This window comes from Tachypleus tridentatus, chromosome 13 (assembly GCF_004210375.1).
Source record: "Tachypleus tridentatus isolate NWPU-2018 chromosome 13, ASM421037v1, whole genome shotgun sequence".
Taxonomy (NCBI): domain Eukaryota; kingdom Metazoa; phylum Arthropoda; class Merostomata; order Xiphosura; family Limulidae; genus Tachypleus; species Tachypleus tridentatus.
The window spans coordinates 151,508,284-151,526,501 of NC_134837.1; the positions used below are offsets into that span (position 1 = coordinate 151,508,284).

Here is an 18,218-nt window from a genome sequence, read left to right on the forward strand (position 1 = left end):
TCTCTCCTTGTCAATGACAGTGTTAATATCCATAACAGCCATTCTGAGATACAAATCTGACTACATTTATATTTATGAAAGCTAAGTAGCATGATCATTCAAATATGAGCATATAAATACTGTAGTTTGGAAAAAGGCATATGTTTCATATAGTCAGATCACTAACAAATGCATCTGTTTTGCATCAAGTCTATGCTGAATAATTTTTCCTTCCTACCTTACAATTTATGCATGTTATTTGAGGCAGACCACTCAAACATGTTTTTCATTGGTTCAGATGGAAACTAAAAGAGAAAATGTCATCCTTTGTGGTATTTTCAGATGAACTGGAAATAGTTTTGAGCTGTATTGGGTACGTCTACCCAACAAAAAAAAATATTGAATACTGAAACAGTGCTGAACTTGGACTGGCTGACTTTTAAGCTAAGGAAGGGCCAAACTGTAAAACACAATGAAAACAATCTTTATCAACCACTTATAGCAAAAACAGAGTTTGTGTACTCAAGAACAATGGACAGTTCACTTAACTTTCTCTTACTGATCACTTTATGAAAGCCAGGCAAAGATCAGAATCAGACTAACTAAATTAAAGTTTTCTACCTTCAAAGAAACCTCGCATTTATCTGTATCCATATGAATTACCTTGTAACTGGCAATTCTCATTCCATGCAGATGAAGCTGTAACATCTAGATATTATCTGAACAATTATTTAAAGACATAGCTGTTGACTTCCTAAAATAGGATTTCTGTGAGCAGTGTTCCTTTGAGAAGTAACAGTTATTACCAACTTTGAAAAATAACAGAGGAATAGATAACTTGAAATAAGAACAAGTTAGTGATTTTCTTTATCATATGTTATTCTAAATTCTGCATATATCTAGAAATAAACTCAGAATAAATGCTAATAACACAAAAAGAAAGAAACCCAGGGGTGAACTTCTGCTAGTAATAAGTACTGCAACTTGTTTTTTAAGGCAGTACTGGTATCAAAATTTATTTGTGCTGCTTTATCATTTTTTATGCTTACATGTAGATTTTATTTTTTTGAAAAACTGGTCTCTTCACCCATGAGTACCTTTCCTTCTTTTTTTGAGTTTTTCCCTTGAAGCAACCTATAGCCCATTCTTATATCATAGTTCTTGTCTTCCTTACTTGATGCTTGTCCCAGCTGATGATTAATTCTGACTTAAAAACCAATCAATTTTAAACTTGCACCAGTCAAAAATTGCATTTATCCATTCTGGTTTCCAAGTGCAAATCTCATGTCACAAGCCATGAAAAATGAAATAGAAAAATACCCTTTTAAAAATAATAAACTTGAAATAGTTATACTTAAATTCTTTATCACCAGAAATAAAATAGAAGAAAACCTTTGAGTTTAAAGTGGATTAGCATATAAACAGATCACAATGAAAGAAAGCCCTTTGAACTATAATATATATCAATATACATTCAAATAATAGTCAAAACTCAATTACTATATATGGAAACGTTTCAACAACAATAAAAAAAAGCAAATAGTCTAGTGATACTATCTTATAATTCTTACTACCCTGCTAGATTAGTTAGATGACTTTTCATGAAAGACGTATTGCCTTGTAGAAAATCATTAGTAGCTCAGAAAGTAAGAGTTGTAAAGCTTTCTTGACTGTGTATTTGAACACCTTAATCAAACTCTTAATCCACTAGACATTATATCTGTTAGCACCAAACATCCTAACTGTGACTTTAGTCACACATAATTGTAAAGATAACCCTTTGAACAATGATAAATATGAAAGGCAAAATTTGAAGAAACCATAATACATAATTTAAAAATGAAACCTTTTAACATAAAATATTTAAGAATGAAGCAAGTACATACACACACATACATGTATACAACATATTCTTCAACAAAATTCAGTAATTACATTGTTTAATAATTTCACAATAGTGAGACCCTTGTAAGAAACATTCAATGAAACAAACCTTCAAGAAAAACACAATACGTAATGTTACTTGTCTTTATGTACATGCGAGTACAACTTCATAAATAATGTTATAGTTATAATGCAGAACTAAATTCACATAACACGAAACAAACCCTCTAAAAAATTACAAAGGTAGACCATTGTTTTTTTGTTGTTTTATTTCTTTTTAATGGGGTAAACCCTTTTTACATGAACATAACCCACCATATCTTCTAATCAAAGTGTAATGAAGTTATTGACTTCTTGGTTAAAAAGGCTTTGGACTCTGTCCATCAGATAAACATTTCTTAGCAGTGGTGCTTGAACATAAGCATTTGTTGAAAGGTTAACTACTCCATGATATTAGTTGATGGGCTAGAAAGCAGTTCCACCCTTGGTTGATGCTGGATGATCTCTTGAGCCTTCTTCATTGGCAAGTCAATACTTACACTTGCTGCAGTTCCAAGTTTTATGATCAAGATCCCCCCTGTGTGAAACTGACAATTGACTGCTGCTAAATTGGATGCCATCCTCTCCCTCATGGTGAATGGCTTTGATGTTCCAACAGCATTCATTTTATTTTTACCTCATTATTATCTGGCTATCCTTTGATCTAAACTTCACAAAGGTATTTTGTTTTGCTCAGGGATGTAATTATCCTACATGAGGCTAGTGCATATCATGCGATGTCTGTCTAATCATTGAACATCCTTTAACAAGACATTCCTTGTGCTCAGATGATGACTACTCAGTGTAATTTCAGGGGATGAGATGGTTGTTAGTTGAGGCATAGATATCTCCATTACCCTATTTGGCAAGGACTGGGCTGCAGTAGCATTGACTTCCATCACACAGTGCAGTCCTTTATCTTGTGAGACACTAAATATTAAGTGTGCCCTCCAACAAAACATCTTCATCTGTGGCTTTTGCTGGGTTGAAAGTCTGATCAATCTTAAACTTCCTCAAATTTATGGAAGTGTCTTTGACAAAACAAAATGATTCTCTTGTAGTTGGATTCAGTTTTTTGCAAGACGTTAGAACTTTGACAACAGTTTGAAAATACTTCTGGCTAATTTTAAGAACAAGATAGCTACATTGGTTAAGAACTTGACTTTAAATTGCAAAAACACAAGCTGAAAATGTTAGGTCGGTAAAATCTTATTGGCCAAAAGGTTAGTCAGGTGTGTAGGTTTAAGGAGCCCATAATCTACTGGTGACAAGAATTACTCATTAATAAAAACTACCAGAGTGATCCTTGATACATGTTGATCAATCAACTCTTCTGTGGTGTTTGCAAGTATGTGCTTATGCAAAAAATACCCTGTGGTGCTTGTGAATGGCTTAACTCATGAACCACTAAATTTGCTTAATCAATACACAACTTTTAAAAAAAGGCACAGATTTCACTGTTACTCTCATAGTTCAGTGATTATTCACTTTTGCCAAATATTTCAATGTCAAATTCAAGTATTTTCTCTCACGTATTTTAATGTAAATAATATGTACACTGTAATTTTCAACAAAATCATTATAAGTCATTGATTATAGTTGTGTTGATATTCTGAAGCCTTAACATGTGGATGAAATTCTTTATTTCCCTTTCCAAGTATCTTAATGATTGGGTTCTTATTGCAATTGAGTCAGTTGTATCAAACAATATTCATGGATGACTTTGATGTTCTTACAAGTGTGTGGAATCACACGTATTTATTAAGACCTGTATATAACTATATTGATTTCAATTACTTTTCGCCACATACAATAGAAGATAGCCTCTACCTTCCTGCTGTTATTCAAAAATTTGACGTTATTCTTAGAAGCTACAATTGATAGGTTAGTTGAGTTAGGTACTGCCAAACTTAAACGTTTTTCTTTATATTTTCTTCACAAAACAAATAATGAGAGACCAAGCGTAGCTGAATTAAAGCTTTTCAACTAAAATTCTCGAAGGCTGAGATAAATTATTCATGCTGTAACTATAGTATATATTAACATACATTCAAATAATAGACAAAACGCAGTTACTATATATGGAAACGTTTTTGCAGCCTCAACAATAATAAAAAAAGCAAATAGTCTAGTGATACTATCTTATAATTCTTACTACCCTGCTAGATTAGTTAGATGAGTTTTCATGAAACAGACGTATTGTTTTGTAGAAAATCATTAGTAGTTCGGAAAGTAAGAGCTACAAAGCTTTCTTGACTGTGTATTTGAACACCTAACGACCATTTTCAGTTGTGCAAACTCTTAATCCATTAAACATTATATCTGTTGGCATCAGACATCCTAACTGTGTTGTAAAATGTAATACAAACATTTTGCTACACGTTACTACCTGGTAGTAAATAGTATACTTCCTGTGAGTCGTTAGATGCTCGAATTAATGACTATTTTAATCGAGTAGCAACAATACGGTATAACGCATAAGCAGTGTTTCACATTACTGCTCAGGAATTCAGAAAATATAGCTTTCGATACTTTTCAGTCAGCAATATTTTAACTACTAGACCACCCTAGCTATTGAACCAGGTTCAATCCCAACCATTTGATTAGGAGTTCGATATCAGCAGTTCCGTGGACCAAACTGAGCATCGCGTCTGGATCTGTCATTTCTTCATCTTACTCGTAATGAATAACCAAGTACGTTTCCTTAGTTATTAACTCCTCATGGACAAGGTGGAATAAGGTAGACTTTTTATCGTTATCTGACTTGAATACCTCGTCATTTGTCTTTTTTAATCAAGCCAGTTAACAAAAAACTCACTGATATCATACGAGCTTTGGTTGGTTGGGTGACGTTTATTGGCGCAAAGCATCCAGGCTGTCTGCGCCAAACAATCGGTAAAAACTTAAAAATAAAATTAAAATGTGTAAAAAGGAATCATTAAAATAAAACAATTTTTGAATTAAAAACTTAGAATTAAAAAAAGCCAATGGCCCTTAAAAATTTAAAAATACAACTGAGGTGGGCAGTGTCACCATCGCCTATGACACTGTCAAACGACAGGGGTATGAGGATACAATGTGTGATATTGTGATTTGAGTGTCACACAGACCACACATTGGTACATCAGTCCCACATAAGAGAAAACGATGAGTTAAAAACTGTGACCAAAGACTGGAGTTTTGAAGTATACAGTGAATACAGTTGCAAATTTCAGGTGTAGAAGAGATTCATGAGACTCGGTGTACAAACTTTGGAGAGAAAAAATGAGGAAAACTACATGCAGAGCTGGAACCCTAGATGGTGAATGGAGCTCAACATTTTCAAGGCCTAGGTCCTGGCAGAGCCATAGACCAGAAATCCATAGTCCAGTTTTGATCAAATAAGGCTTCAATAGATCTTTATCATAGAACATCGAGCTGCTCCCCAAGAGGTGGAAGAGAAGATATGGAGGATGTTCAGTCCTCTTGTACTCTTGATGTGTAGAATTAAAGTCAGCTAACAGTCAAATATAAACCCCAAGAACTTAGCCTCAGGGACCACAGGAATCACAACTTCTAGACAGAGCTCGGGATTGAGGTGAATACCACACTGGTAGCAAAAGCGTTTGCAAACGGTTTGAGAGAGAGAAAAGATAAAGCTGTTTGTTGTGGTCCACTTCAGTAGACGATTGAGGGCAATCTGTAGTTGTTGCTCAATAAACTTCATACTCGATGCTGACATGAGATGTTATACAGTGATAATATTAATATTTATAATAAAAATGTGACACTTAATACACAGCACTGATGGAATCCAAGTTCCTGTAGGAAAGAACGGGAAAATGCCAAACCCATATTAACTTGGAATTGCTGGTCCATTAAACATTTTTTTATAAAATGGGCAAATGACCATGCAACCCATACGAGTGGAGGTTTCGTAAAATACCATACCTCAATGTAGTGTAATAAGCTTTCTCAAGGTAAAAAATACAGCAACAAGATGTCGCTTGAAAAAGACTTCCTGGATGGATTTTCAAGTCAAATCAGGTCGTCCACGGTGGAGTGTTGTCATCAAAATCCACACTGGGTGGGTGAGAGGAGGTTGTCGAGAAACCAAACAAGACGAGCATTAATCATCTTCTCTAAGATCTTACAGAGACAGCTCATAAAAGCAATTGGAAGGTAGTTTAAAGGAAGATATTTACATCAAAATGTCTCATGAGCGCAGCTTCCTTACTGACTAGGGGGAGCCAACAAATCCCTCTAATCACTTTTTAATGAAAAAGGGAGACATCAGCCCTAAGGAGTTATCAGACAATAAATGCAGAATGAGAAATTGAGGTGTTGAGTCCGACTGTGATGATGGCTGTGCGACGGAGTCGCCCATGCGTGGTTGTTTTCCGATAATATGTTTCTCTATTTTTTCATTTTTATTTATTTTCATGGATGGGGTATCCATAATAAAGACAATACATTTCAGTACCCACTGTTCCCACCCACCATGGAGTTTTACGAGGGGATGCATTGCAATGCCCAACAATGACATTGCAGCCAATGCTAGGGTTTTATAAGCACTATACCCAAACACCAGCATCAGACACAATGTTTACAACACCTGTTGAGATCGTCCAACACTGGTACTTAGCTGACTGTAACTCAAGTGGACCAGCAAAATAATTCTGGGAGCCACTCCAAATCCGCCTGTCTACAAGAATTTAAGACAAAAGTGGTGTGTTAGAGTTGGACCACTCAATCACCAGGATCCTCTTCTCCCCTTCATGGGTCGCCACACACGGCATACACATGGGTGGATGTTGAGATCTCAGAGGAGGTAAACTGAAAGTACAGAGCCTTCTCTGTTCCCTCACCACATACAGTAATTCACCTCGAGGGGTATGTTATATGATCAGTTAATCGAGAAATAAAACAGTCTTTGTGCACCCTTTGAATGCTGTATGTCTATATGTAATTTATTGATCTCTTGTAAAACGAAGTGATCAAGAACCAGAAGTAGAAATAGTCGTGTCAGCTGAAAATGAAATCACTAATATATCTCACTTCAACCCTAAAACAAAAATGCGAGAGTACTTTTCTGGGTCTTCAAAATAAGTGAGTGTGAATCTAGGATCGAGATTCAGCTTTGAAACTCCACAGAACCACAATTCCAACGTTTAACTTGGTATGACTGGAGTTAAATCTGATTACTGAAGCTAAGGCAGTATTTTAAGGTTCAATGTATGGAATGCATTGTATGATTATAGCTATGAATAATTAACAGTAAGTGGTGATCCTTACTTTCCAAGCTATGCAGTAATGTTTACCTTACAATGTATACACTATATTGTGTTATTACCAAAAAATTAAGGTACGTGTAGCTATTAGATAAATTACCTGTTACATCAATAGTTTCCATAACTGAAGATGACAGCTAGGAGTTAAAATTTTCGGTTGAAAGGGTATTGCAACTCTAACATAGCTTAGGATAGTAGGTGACAATAGATGGTATGCTTAGTGCACCAAAATTTTATAAAGATTAACATTATAGCTACTTTTGCGAAAATCACTCATTTGATCTAATTGATTAGCAAGAGACCTACAAGGAATACTGCATAATCTTGCTAGTTTGTTATTATTCCACCTAAAATCCGTATAGCTTCTTCTCATGCAGTGAGAATGTTATGTCTGACAACGTGCAGGTTTAGAAATTTACTAAATTAAATTAAATGCGAGGTTCATTGCAAACTAAGAAGTATTTCATTAAACAACTTGGAATAGGGTTACGGAATAAACCACTGAGAGTATCCAAAAAATCTGACAGCTCATCGTATTTTGAAGCAGAAAAATATACTGTGTTTTATAAAGTTTATGCATTTCACTTTTGGGCGAGTCTCATTATTCAGTTTTATATCAAATCAGTTAATGAGATGTTTCATATTACTTTTAATAAATATCTTGATCGAATATTCTGTTATAAAACAGACTTATCTAATATAGTTCGAAAATGAATTCAGTTTCACCCAGATGTACCAAACAGGTAATACAGAAATAAATATTATAACTGACTAACTTTAATATTAATTCGTGCAAGTGCGTGGTATATCCAGGTAAATTGAAACAGTGGTGTGTCTTTGGACTTAACATAACTAAAAACCGGGTTTCGATACTCGTGGCGGGCAGAACACATATAGCCCTTTGTTTAACTTTGTGCTTAAGAGCAAAACAACAACAATCCATGTAAATATGAATTAATTTTAAAGCAATGGGATAAGTCCTCAGAATATCATGAGATTCGATTTGGATGTTAATCATGAAACAATGCTAAATCTCTGAATAAATGAATCACGAGAATGAAAGATATATATGTTAGACATGAGCTAAAATACAAAGTGAATAAACTTAAGACAAACACAAAGTGTACTTGAATAAGGTAACACATTGTACTAATATAATAATATTAACGACTAAGCACAAAGAAGAATTTTATTGATGGCGAAACGTGCTACATCAGTGGTTCCTAACCTTTTTTTATGCCCCGCACCCCTAAAAAAAATTAATATGTTTTCGCACCCCTCACAGTAATTATTTATTTAAGAATAAAGGTGAAGGTAGCCAAAACAAATGTTTTTTCTCACCCCCTGGAACGCTATCTCGCACCCCTGGTTGGAACCACTGTGCTACATTCTTCAACAAAACATTGGTCTGTCTTTCAAGCCAATGTTCTATCGAGACATGTAGTATGTTCCACCATCAACAAAATTCTCCCTTATACTTATAAATCGTTGCTTACCTATTTATTATTAAACAAAATGTATGTGTATTTGCTTTTACTTTTTCGGGAAGGCCCGGCATGGCCAGATGGTTAAGATGCTCGACTCGTAATCTGAGGATCGCGGATTCGAATCTCCGTCACACCAAACATGCTCACCCTTTCAGCCGTATGGGCGTTAATATGTGCGGTAAATCCAACTATTCGTTGGTAAAAGAGTTGGCGATGGGTGGTGATGACTAGCTGCCTTCCCTATAGTCTTACACTGCTAAATTAGAAACGGCTATCGTAGATAGCCCTCGTGTAGCTTTGCGCGAAATTAAAAAAAAACAAACTTATTCGAGATTATCACTGTTACTGCACATACACAAAATGAAAGATAAATTAATAATTCAAGAAGACAGAAACGCATGGTGTGTTCTTATATTACAGGGTTATATATAGCATATATTCTATAAACATTACGTGATACAATGGATTTCGTTTTGATAATTCATCAAATAATTATAGAATATTAGACCACATAAACAGATGTAACTACACGAAAACTGCATAATTTGTTATGACTGTAATAGGCTTTTGAAAGGTATAAGTAAAATAATGTATTACGCGATTTCTTGACGTTTTTGTTAAATTTAAAAATACAGCTTTGAAAAGCGAATTTAATATAATTTGCAATTGACACCAGGTAATAAAAGTTAGAAGTAGAGTGGCTGCTGACTAATCTGGAGAGGTGGTTACGATTTGTAATGAAATGAACTCTGACTGAAATAAAAAAATTTTGATGTACGATAAGACTAATTTAGAGTTTTTGAATATTAAAGTTAAACAGATTTATTTAAAGAAGGCCAACTTTTACTTTCCCATGAAATATATCTTTTTGTAGGACAAGAAGCGGTACGTTTTTGGACAGCAAATAGCCTTTGGTTGTTATTCTGATAAACGTATCTAAACCTTCGGTTACGTTAAAAGTTATTAAAAGTAAAACTAAAAGAAGCAACACTTATTGTAATTTCATTTTGACGCCTTAAAATCAAAGTTAAAATTTTAGTTAAGCCTACTGACCCTAGTCAGTAGTACTATACTACTAGTTCTAGTGATTATTACAATTTGATAAATTTTTAGTGTCAGTTAAACTAAGAAATAGAAATCGGAGGCAAAAAGAGATGATCTTTAGTCTGCTGGTTCTACTCGCACTCTTACTTAGTCAAATTATTTGTCAAGGAGTTGACCTTGGAGTTTATTAGCATTGTATATGACACTGATGGTCAAGGTTTTCAGCACGAAATACATATTTACCAAGTATTATTGAAATCTGTTTGCTGGCTCAGAGTGAAGACAAATGTTATTAATGTTTTGGTAAGATTTTAGAACTTTATTGACGTTTTATAAAATGAAATTGAAATTGATTAATCCATTCATTTTTCTCCTATTTTTTTAGCATATTCAGTTTTTCAGATTGTGTTACTTTTCAATTACTAATCTTGTTGAGGTGTTTTTTTTTATAGTTTTAACACTCCCATTTTTGTTGAATGTGAGGTGTTGCCATTAATACACACACGTGTGTGTGTGTGTGCACATAATTGTTGTCCAAGTGGTATTATTGAAATTGACTGTATCAGCATTTTTATGTTTGGCAGTTTTGCTGACAGTAGAACTACAAGAGTGTTTAGAATGACTTTTTACATTGTTTTCAAAGTACGTATGCATCAATAAAAATATTTAAGTTTAGTATTTGTACTGTGTGAAACTTGATATAATTGTTGAAAAAATAATTCTATATGCCTTGTGATAACACCTTTTATAAAAAAAGAACTGACCAAAATAATTGTTTTAAACCACTTATTTTCTTTGTAAATTACACAAGTGACTTAATAGTAATTAGTGAGAAATTGCATTGTAAGGTGTATTTGTGCTTAACTTTTTTGTACAATTTGTTCTGTGGTAGTTATGCCATGGTCTCCATCAGTAATTCTGTGGTTAAACATATAATTCTGTAATCAGAATCATTATGAAACAGTTTTAAGTTACAAGCTAAAATGGAAAACTTTGACCAAAAAATAAACATTTGAAATGTTTAATTTTTTAAAAAATGATACTATTGTGAAAAAGAAAATTGTAAGAAGCAATTATGTTCCAACTTTTTTAAAAATGTAGATATTTGTGATGGGTAATTATCACATTTTAAAGCCATTTTCCATGTTCAATGAATGAAAGTGTTAAACACATTGTTTTAATGAAAATTTTTCTTTTTTCTGTATGATTCCATTCGAGGGCACTGTGAAACAAAAAAGGCATAGGTATATTGACCATGTAATATTACTAATCTTAAATTATGCTAAGACAAATATGATTGATTTAAGAATATGTATGGTAATCTTATACATGCTACTTGGAATGTAACTCTGGTTGAGATCATTGTTAACAGAGGTTACACATGTATACAAAGTAATTTTAGTAACACTGAAAGACTGTAGCTCTTGAGAAACATGGTTTAAATTGGGACATACATGGGGCTTCTGTTTTACAGCTAGAATTTTAGTAGGTGTGGAATGCTTGATAACAACAAGAGCAAATTGGAATTTCATACTTGACATGTAGGTATGAAAGTTTTGTTTACTTTGACTGTTCCTGAAGCATAAAACCTATTTTCCTTCAGTTTTCTTAGGCAAGTAGTTCTACATGTGAAAATACATTTCAGCTGGAACACTCCATCAGGGTCGTCTCACTGCTGCTGGCAGATACTGATTGTCTGTTCTCACTTTTAAGTAGTTTAGTGGCAACATGACTCTAATTCAAACAAACAAATTTACTAGATATCATTCTACATCCAAAACATTCATGGATTCCCTGTTGCTGTGTTGAGATGGTTAGATGTTCTCATATATCATTGTTTGCTCATGTCATCATCGTTAACAAGACCTTCTTCAGAGTTGATCTAGTGTTTTTTTTAATTTGGTGCCTTTCTTTTCTTAGATTAGGAAAACCTTGTTGCATCTCAGGTGACTTTGTAGTATTTTCTGCATCTGTTATTTCTTATGAAACATAGCTGTATTTGACATACTTGCAGGAAATAATTGCAAGCAATGCATTCTGCTTAGTTCTATGATACATGCTGGTGTCACAAGACTCGTAAGACTAAAAGGACAAAATAAATTTGGAGTGATCAGTGAGGCGATATAACTGTATGTACAATACTTCATTAATATAAATAACAGGGAATAAAATCCACCATGAAAATATAAACAATTTACTAAATATTTTCAATAAAAATGTGTTGTGTCCAGCTCTTTTATGAAAGGATACAAAGCAGGGAAGCATTAGATTGTTACCATTTAGTGGTAGAAAGCATTACTCTCTCTACCATGATGTTAGGCTTGTTTTCTACATGTACACATAAATTCTAGAAGATATTCATTGGTCCTTATGTGGGATAAATTGGTTTTCTTTCCTTTACAGTTTTATTGGTTCCTAAAACATGATTTTTGTTCAGTAAGATGCACGTAAACCTGATATCTACAGTAATAAACCAGTTATAAGATAATTAGAATTTATAATATTATAACCATAGAAAAACAGTATTAATGCTGTAGTGTTATTGAAACTGTTCAATTTAGTTTTATGCAAGTGAGGCATCCGATGATCAGTCATGTGATCTTGCATATAAAGCAGTTATTCTGCGTACACAAAATAACTGATTTTAATTTGCATAAGATACCATTATATTCTCATTCCAATCAGGTACAGAGCACAGATAGCCCATTGTGTTGCTTTTGGCTAAATGAAACCAAGTGAGGATTAACAAGTGATCTCTAAAGATATTTACCCTTTTTTGACTTGGTAGTTGTAAATTTTTGTTTGACTACATCCTAAAATAGGTTTGATTCCTTTTGAATTTTCTTTACAAATTTCCACTTTGTTAGATTGATTCTCTTTTTGACTCTTGATAAGTTTTAGTTAGATAATCCCAATTTTTTTTAAGTTGTTAAATATAGGAGATTAGTATATTCCTTTAAGGGTGAAATTGTAGTTAATAAACGAGTTTTTTTGGTAGTAGAAGCTCTTGCATTCATCACTAGGTTTTCAATTATCTGTTAATATTTTTACAAGCATTTTTCTATGGATAATACCTTAATGCATTATAATACTGCTATAGTCATTACTTGCCACCAGGGCTCTCAATAGTTTTGTCTATTATTTGTTATATTAAACTAGTCTGTTATCCTATTACTGTTAGAAGTAGAAATCAGTGTGATTTTAAATATGAAAGAAGTGTTTATGGTCTTGATTTAAATCTTTAGTTTTTTATATATGCAGTCAGGGAAATTATGTGAATGTTTTTCTGTTTTGTTAAGTAATCCTAAGATGGTTCATTGTAGTAAGACATGTTACTAAAATCTTCATAATTTTTATAATGTATATAAAGCATGTATAAACTAATTTTCAGCTTTTAATGAAGGGTTATAGAAATTGTAGAAGCAAAGGACTTTTGTGAAAGAATGGTTGGTTAATACAATAACATAGTCAAGTAAACAAGATGTCTATTAACAAAAACATGCAAATTTTGTCATGCACACATATGTACACTATATAATATAATTGGATATATGTGAATGGAGGTGGGGTTACTGTATTATCACAACTTGAAGCATTGCAAGATTTCAAAATATTTTCTTGTTTTTTTTTCATATTATTCTTTGTGTTATGGAATTTAGTTAATCTCTGTTTTATGAGTAATTAATCTGTACATACTTTTTATTAGTTTGATTTTTTTAATTTATTTGTGTTTTAAACTTGGGATTTTGTAGGGCAAATTGTGATGCATAAAAAATCTTGGAATTAAAGTTATCAACATAAAAACTATTTAAATCAGTATGATTGTTTAATTTTTTAAGAAAATTTCAACATGTTAAATATACTTGTAAGTTATATGAGAGACATGCCACAAGTTATATTATTGTAAGCCACAATTTGACAATCTTTGATGTAGAAGGATGAGAATTTTCTGTGGCAGTGCTTATTTTGTTTTAAGATCAGTGCTGGTCTTGAGAGAAAAATTTGGTGTGTGCGTGCATGCAAGAAAGAGAATGCTAGTAGCAGAGATTATTCAGATGAAGCAAACTGTCAGTTGATTTTAAATTAGTGATGTATTTTTATTAATAGTGCATTTATAATACATGAAACATTGTACAATTATATTTTCAGTCTGATTGAATCAGTATGTATGGTCTATACAAGTTACATACTAGAACCATTTTGTATAGATTTATTCAATATTTAAATTTCCAAATATTTCAACACATGCATAGATTGCTCAAGAGTAAATTAATTTTGTGTATATACTTCTATAAACATTTAATGTCCTCAGGTTTCCAGTGTCTTAAGCAGGTCTTGAACTTTAGCATTATAGTTTTGCATGATAAAAGCAAATAACCGCATTATTTAAGTGTTCTTTAATTCAGATTTTATCACAGAATGTGTTTCACATAATAAGGTATGTCATATTTATATATATTGTGTCTACTGAGTTTAGATGTTGCAAAAACTTTTTATGGTTGCAGATCTACCAGGTTTGGAAGATTTTTATATAGCAAGACAATATGGCAGGTAGTCGAAGTCATTCATTTAAAGTGGTATTGCTGGGAGAAGGATGTGTTGGCAAAACATCACTAGTTTTACGTTATGTGGAAAACAAATTCAATGACAGACATTTCAGTACACTTCAGGTATCCTAGTATCTAAACAAAATTAATTTCACTTGTGTATATTTAATGTTTATGGGATGTTTTCAGACAGAAATTAAGACAAGTAACTAGAACTTTTATTGCACATTTATTTCTCTTTCAGTTATTGGATTTTTTTTTCTGAACAGAAATTATATTAAACCATTTGTGAACTGTGATGCACAATAGGACATTATTATTTAAGAGGTATGAATTATGGACAAAATTTATAAAGTTTTATCCTGTGTCACTGAGTTTTCACTAAAGAATGTTAATATTAAATAGCAATATGATGATTTCTGATATTGCTATATGATTGTAGTCAATATGGACAAGAGAGTTGTAACTCAAATCTTGTTTCTTCAATGTGATAATAAATTTCATCATACTTATGTAGCATTTAGTATGTAACATGTCAGTTAAAATAGTAGTTAGTTTAATTATGATTTATTTTTTTTATTATCTTTTGTCATCTCTTTTAATAAACAATTTAGTTTAAAAAAATCACCACATTCAGTTTTTTGCTTTATAAAAGTAACCTGTGTGTCTCACAAATAAGGTTTTAGTGTAATTAGTGGTGTCGAGAAAACCTACTTGTAGAGAAATATATATGCAAAAACGGCTCGTTTGGATTGAGAAAATATTTTACATAGAAGAGCGAACAACGTTTCGACCTTCTTCGGTCAGGTTCGGTGTGAACCTGACGATGACCGAAGAAAGTCGAAACATTGTTCACTCTTCTATGTAAAATATTTTCTCAATCCAAACGAGCCGTTTTTGCATGTATAAGGTTTTAGTGTAATTACATTTATAATAACCCAAGAAAAATTAGTACACCAGTTAGCCTTTCACCAACCATAGTCTCAAACAAAAATTAAATGTCACCTCCTTTCATCCACATTTGATATCATTAACCAAATTATTCCAAATTAGAGTTAAGGTTATAAATAATTCTGCTAAAGAACAGTAGTAGTATTAAGAATGGCATGTCTTATTAATAGGTTTAGAATTTTTATTCTGGTTAGTGAAAAAAGCTAGATTCTTTGATTCTGTGACTGCTAGCTGGACAAATGCTTTGGGAAATGAAGCTAAGTGAAAGTTTCTACATCATTATTTTGAAACATTTTTACTTCTTCACACAGTAACTGTTCTTTGTGTAGTTGTCTTTGTGATTTTGAGCTTACTACTGGCCTTGAGATATCTTCCATCTAAAAGCTGTTAAAACATGAACTGTGCTAGTGCGTAATAATAATCATGTGGCAATAACCCTCCACCAGTAGCGAGGAAACACACATAATTCATGCACAGTAATCTCCATGAGCACTTGCACATGAAATTTTCATTCTTATCCTTGGCACTGTCTTTTAACAGATATTTTTGAGATTTCAGGAGTTTGTGGAGGTTTGTGCTGTATTTTCATGGTGCTAAATTTCTTTGTTTTACTTTTAGTTTAACTTAAAAATGAAGTTATCTCACTATTAAATAACTGTTCCTCTGGTTGTGTGCAGTAGACACCTCTCCTCTCATTAATTCCTTTTACAGATGGTTCTTTCCTGCTTCTGTGGATGGGAGAGAATTCATCTGCCTTGTAATACCATCAATGGGATATATGTACATTGTTCATCCAGTTGGACAAATGCTGCTTCTCCTTCTCATAATTCCAGATATAGGATGTCTCTACCATGCATTTACAGTTGTGTGAGGTATGATTTTGCCCTAAATACCATTTGTAACTTTCCATACTCTTATGATTGAGTCTAGGCAAAGCCAAGACTTCATAATTGTGGGTTCAGTTTATCACACTTTTTGCTCCTATGGTAATTTTGAAAGTTTTTCTAGTTATGATCATTTGCTCATATCCTAAATGTAATTCAGATTGCTTGATGTGTAGTACTCATTTTACTTATGGTTGGAGTTGTTGTGTATAGATAATGCAGCCCATATGCCCTAGCCATGTTTTTGTTATAGGTTGATACATCTTGCACCTTCTTAACACACTACAATTGTGCAAATATTATCTTTACTTCCTGGTTTATGTTACTTTCCATTTCTGAATGAAGAACATACTCACTCCAAAAGTAGTGCAGTACCCACTAGTGTTTTTCATTTTTATCTGATCACACCTGTGCATTCTGGGTGGTCACTTTCCACTTGGTGTTTTCTTTGTGCACCTACATTGGCCTTCCATCTTTGTAATGTGGAATTCAAGCCTTTTATATGAGTGGAGATAAGTCTGTTTTGAAAGTTAATATTTTCTTAAACTGAAAATATATTTGTGAAAGATACTTTCCTTCTTTCCCAACCTTTTTCTCCACTAAAGCTGGTGTTTTTATTCTAGTACATGCCAATTCTCAAAAGTGAGGATCAAGTGAAAGTAGCAGAAGGAGCTAGTCGTCATTATAGGTGGTACAGTATTATTAGTGGAGAGTAGTCACATAATATGTACATGGTCAAAAATGGCATGAAACTGGTGGAATATAAAGATTGGTGTGCTGATTACAAAAATTATTTTAGCAACTGCCTAGAGGGCAGTCAATCATTGAGATAGCCATTTGTTTGAGAGGAGGTAAGTAGTTATAGGAAATACATTTCAAGTGCAAGAAAATGTTAATGTTTGAAATTAGGTATTTACAGTAACCTGTTGCATTTTCTCCAGTCAAAGACTATTGTGGTGGTTAATTCTGATCAGGTCTAGCCACTTCTCCAGTTGAAATTCCTGTTTCATGGTTGTCATATGCAGCATGGGAGGCCCTTTCCACTACCAGTTCCTAGCTGATGGGGTGCAGAGAGTTGTTCACTGGTTATACAGTCCTTTTGGGGAGAGTCTGAGTGTGCTACACAGTGCTATGGAGAATTATACAGGGGGTGTCCAGGCAAATGTAGTGTAGGTCACCAACTGTTATATAATATGCCAATTTCCCAATGGTTTGGCTAGCCAGATGGGATAAGGTGTACCTTATGCACCAGGAAGAATCTTAATTCCTGTTCTTCCATGTAAGATAAGTAATTTGTATAATAAACATACCAAACTATACTTTCTGATCCTCTTTCTAGCCACACTATGCTTCATGTTCAAGCAACCTATTTTGTGTAAATGCTCTGTCTGTTGTCTTTTTTTTTTTTATGCTACCCTTCCACACATTGAGATGGATGTGATTTCCCAAGAATGTTACCTCCTCTCGTAAGTCCCCACTTGAGGCTGTCACATTCATGGGATTTTTGCAAGTGTATCAGCTCATCTACCATATCATTGTGAGATTACAACTACTATGTGCTGAGAAGTAAGAATATGATTTTAGAAGTTAGCATTTTTTTTATTTTTAATTTATATCTGCCTCTGCATACTTTCTCACCCTTCTTCCCCACTACTAGTGTGCATTATTTCTTGCCTTGTTTAAGAATGAAGTTACTTTTCAGTGCAAGTGTTTATGGGGGTCTGCTGTACCCGGAGGATATGTTGCCTGCATACTGATAGAATTATGTTGTTGCATAATGAGTATGTCACATACTGAGACATTTCACTGTATAACATGTTGTAGGTGAAAGATAGCTTGAAGGCTTGTGATATGTGTAAAATATTAAATCATGCATGCAAGTAATAGCTACTGTATGCAGAGAAGTAAGTAGATGTCAGAAATGCATTTCAGGTAAGGAAAATGTTAGTATTAGCAAGGATAGAATTTGTCAGGTGTTTTGAGGTATGCCATTAAGCTTCTAAAACTCAGTTATTAAAATGAGAGAAGTTGATACTGTAGTATAATACTTGTTCATAAATGTAAAAAGAAACTAGATGCAAATGAGATACTTTATCTTATTTATAGCTTCATACTCTATTTTTAATTAATACG

At 33.2% G+C, this 18,218-nt stretch overlaps 1 protein-coding gene across 2 annotated transcripts in view; it reads left to right on the forward strand.

Moving 5' to 3' along the window:
• Positions 1–9,333: 9,333 nt before the first annotated feature.
• The window catches only part of LOC143240277 (ras-related protein Rab-21-like), a 35,211-nt gene continuing 26,326 nt past the window's right edge, over positions 9,334–18,218 (forward strand). The window contains exons 1-2 of one of the 2 annotated variants that reach the window (XM_076482467.1): positions 9,334–9,544; positions 14,209–14,373. In XM_076482467.1, the coding sequence (XP_076338582.1) occupies positions 14,248–14,373 (126 nt within the window). In that variant the 5' untranslated portion in view covers positions 9,334–9,544; positions 14,209–14,247. Of the gene's footprint in view, positions 10,007–14,208; positions 14,374–18,218 lie in introns of both variants that reach the window. The other variant, XM_076482466.1, reaches the window with a different exon arrangement.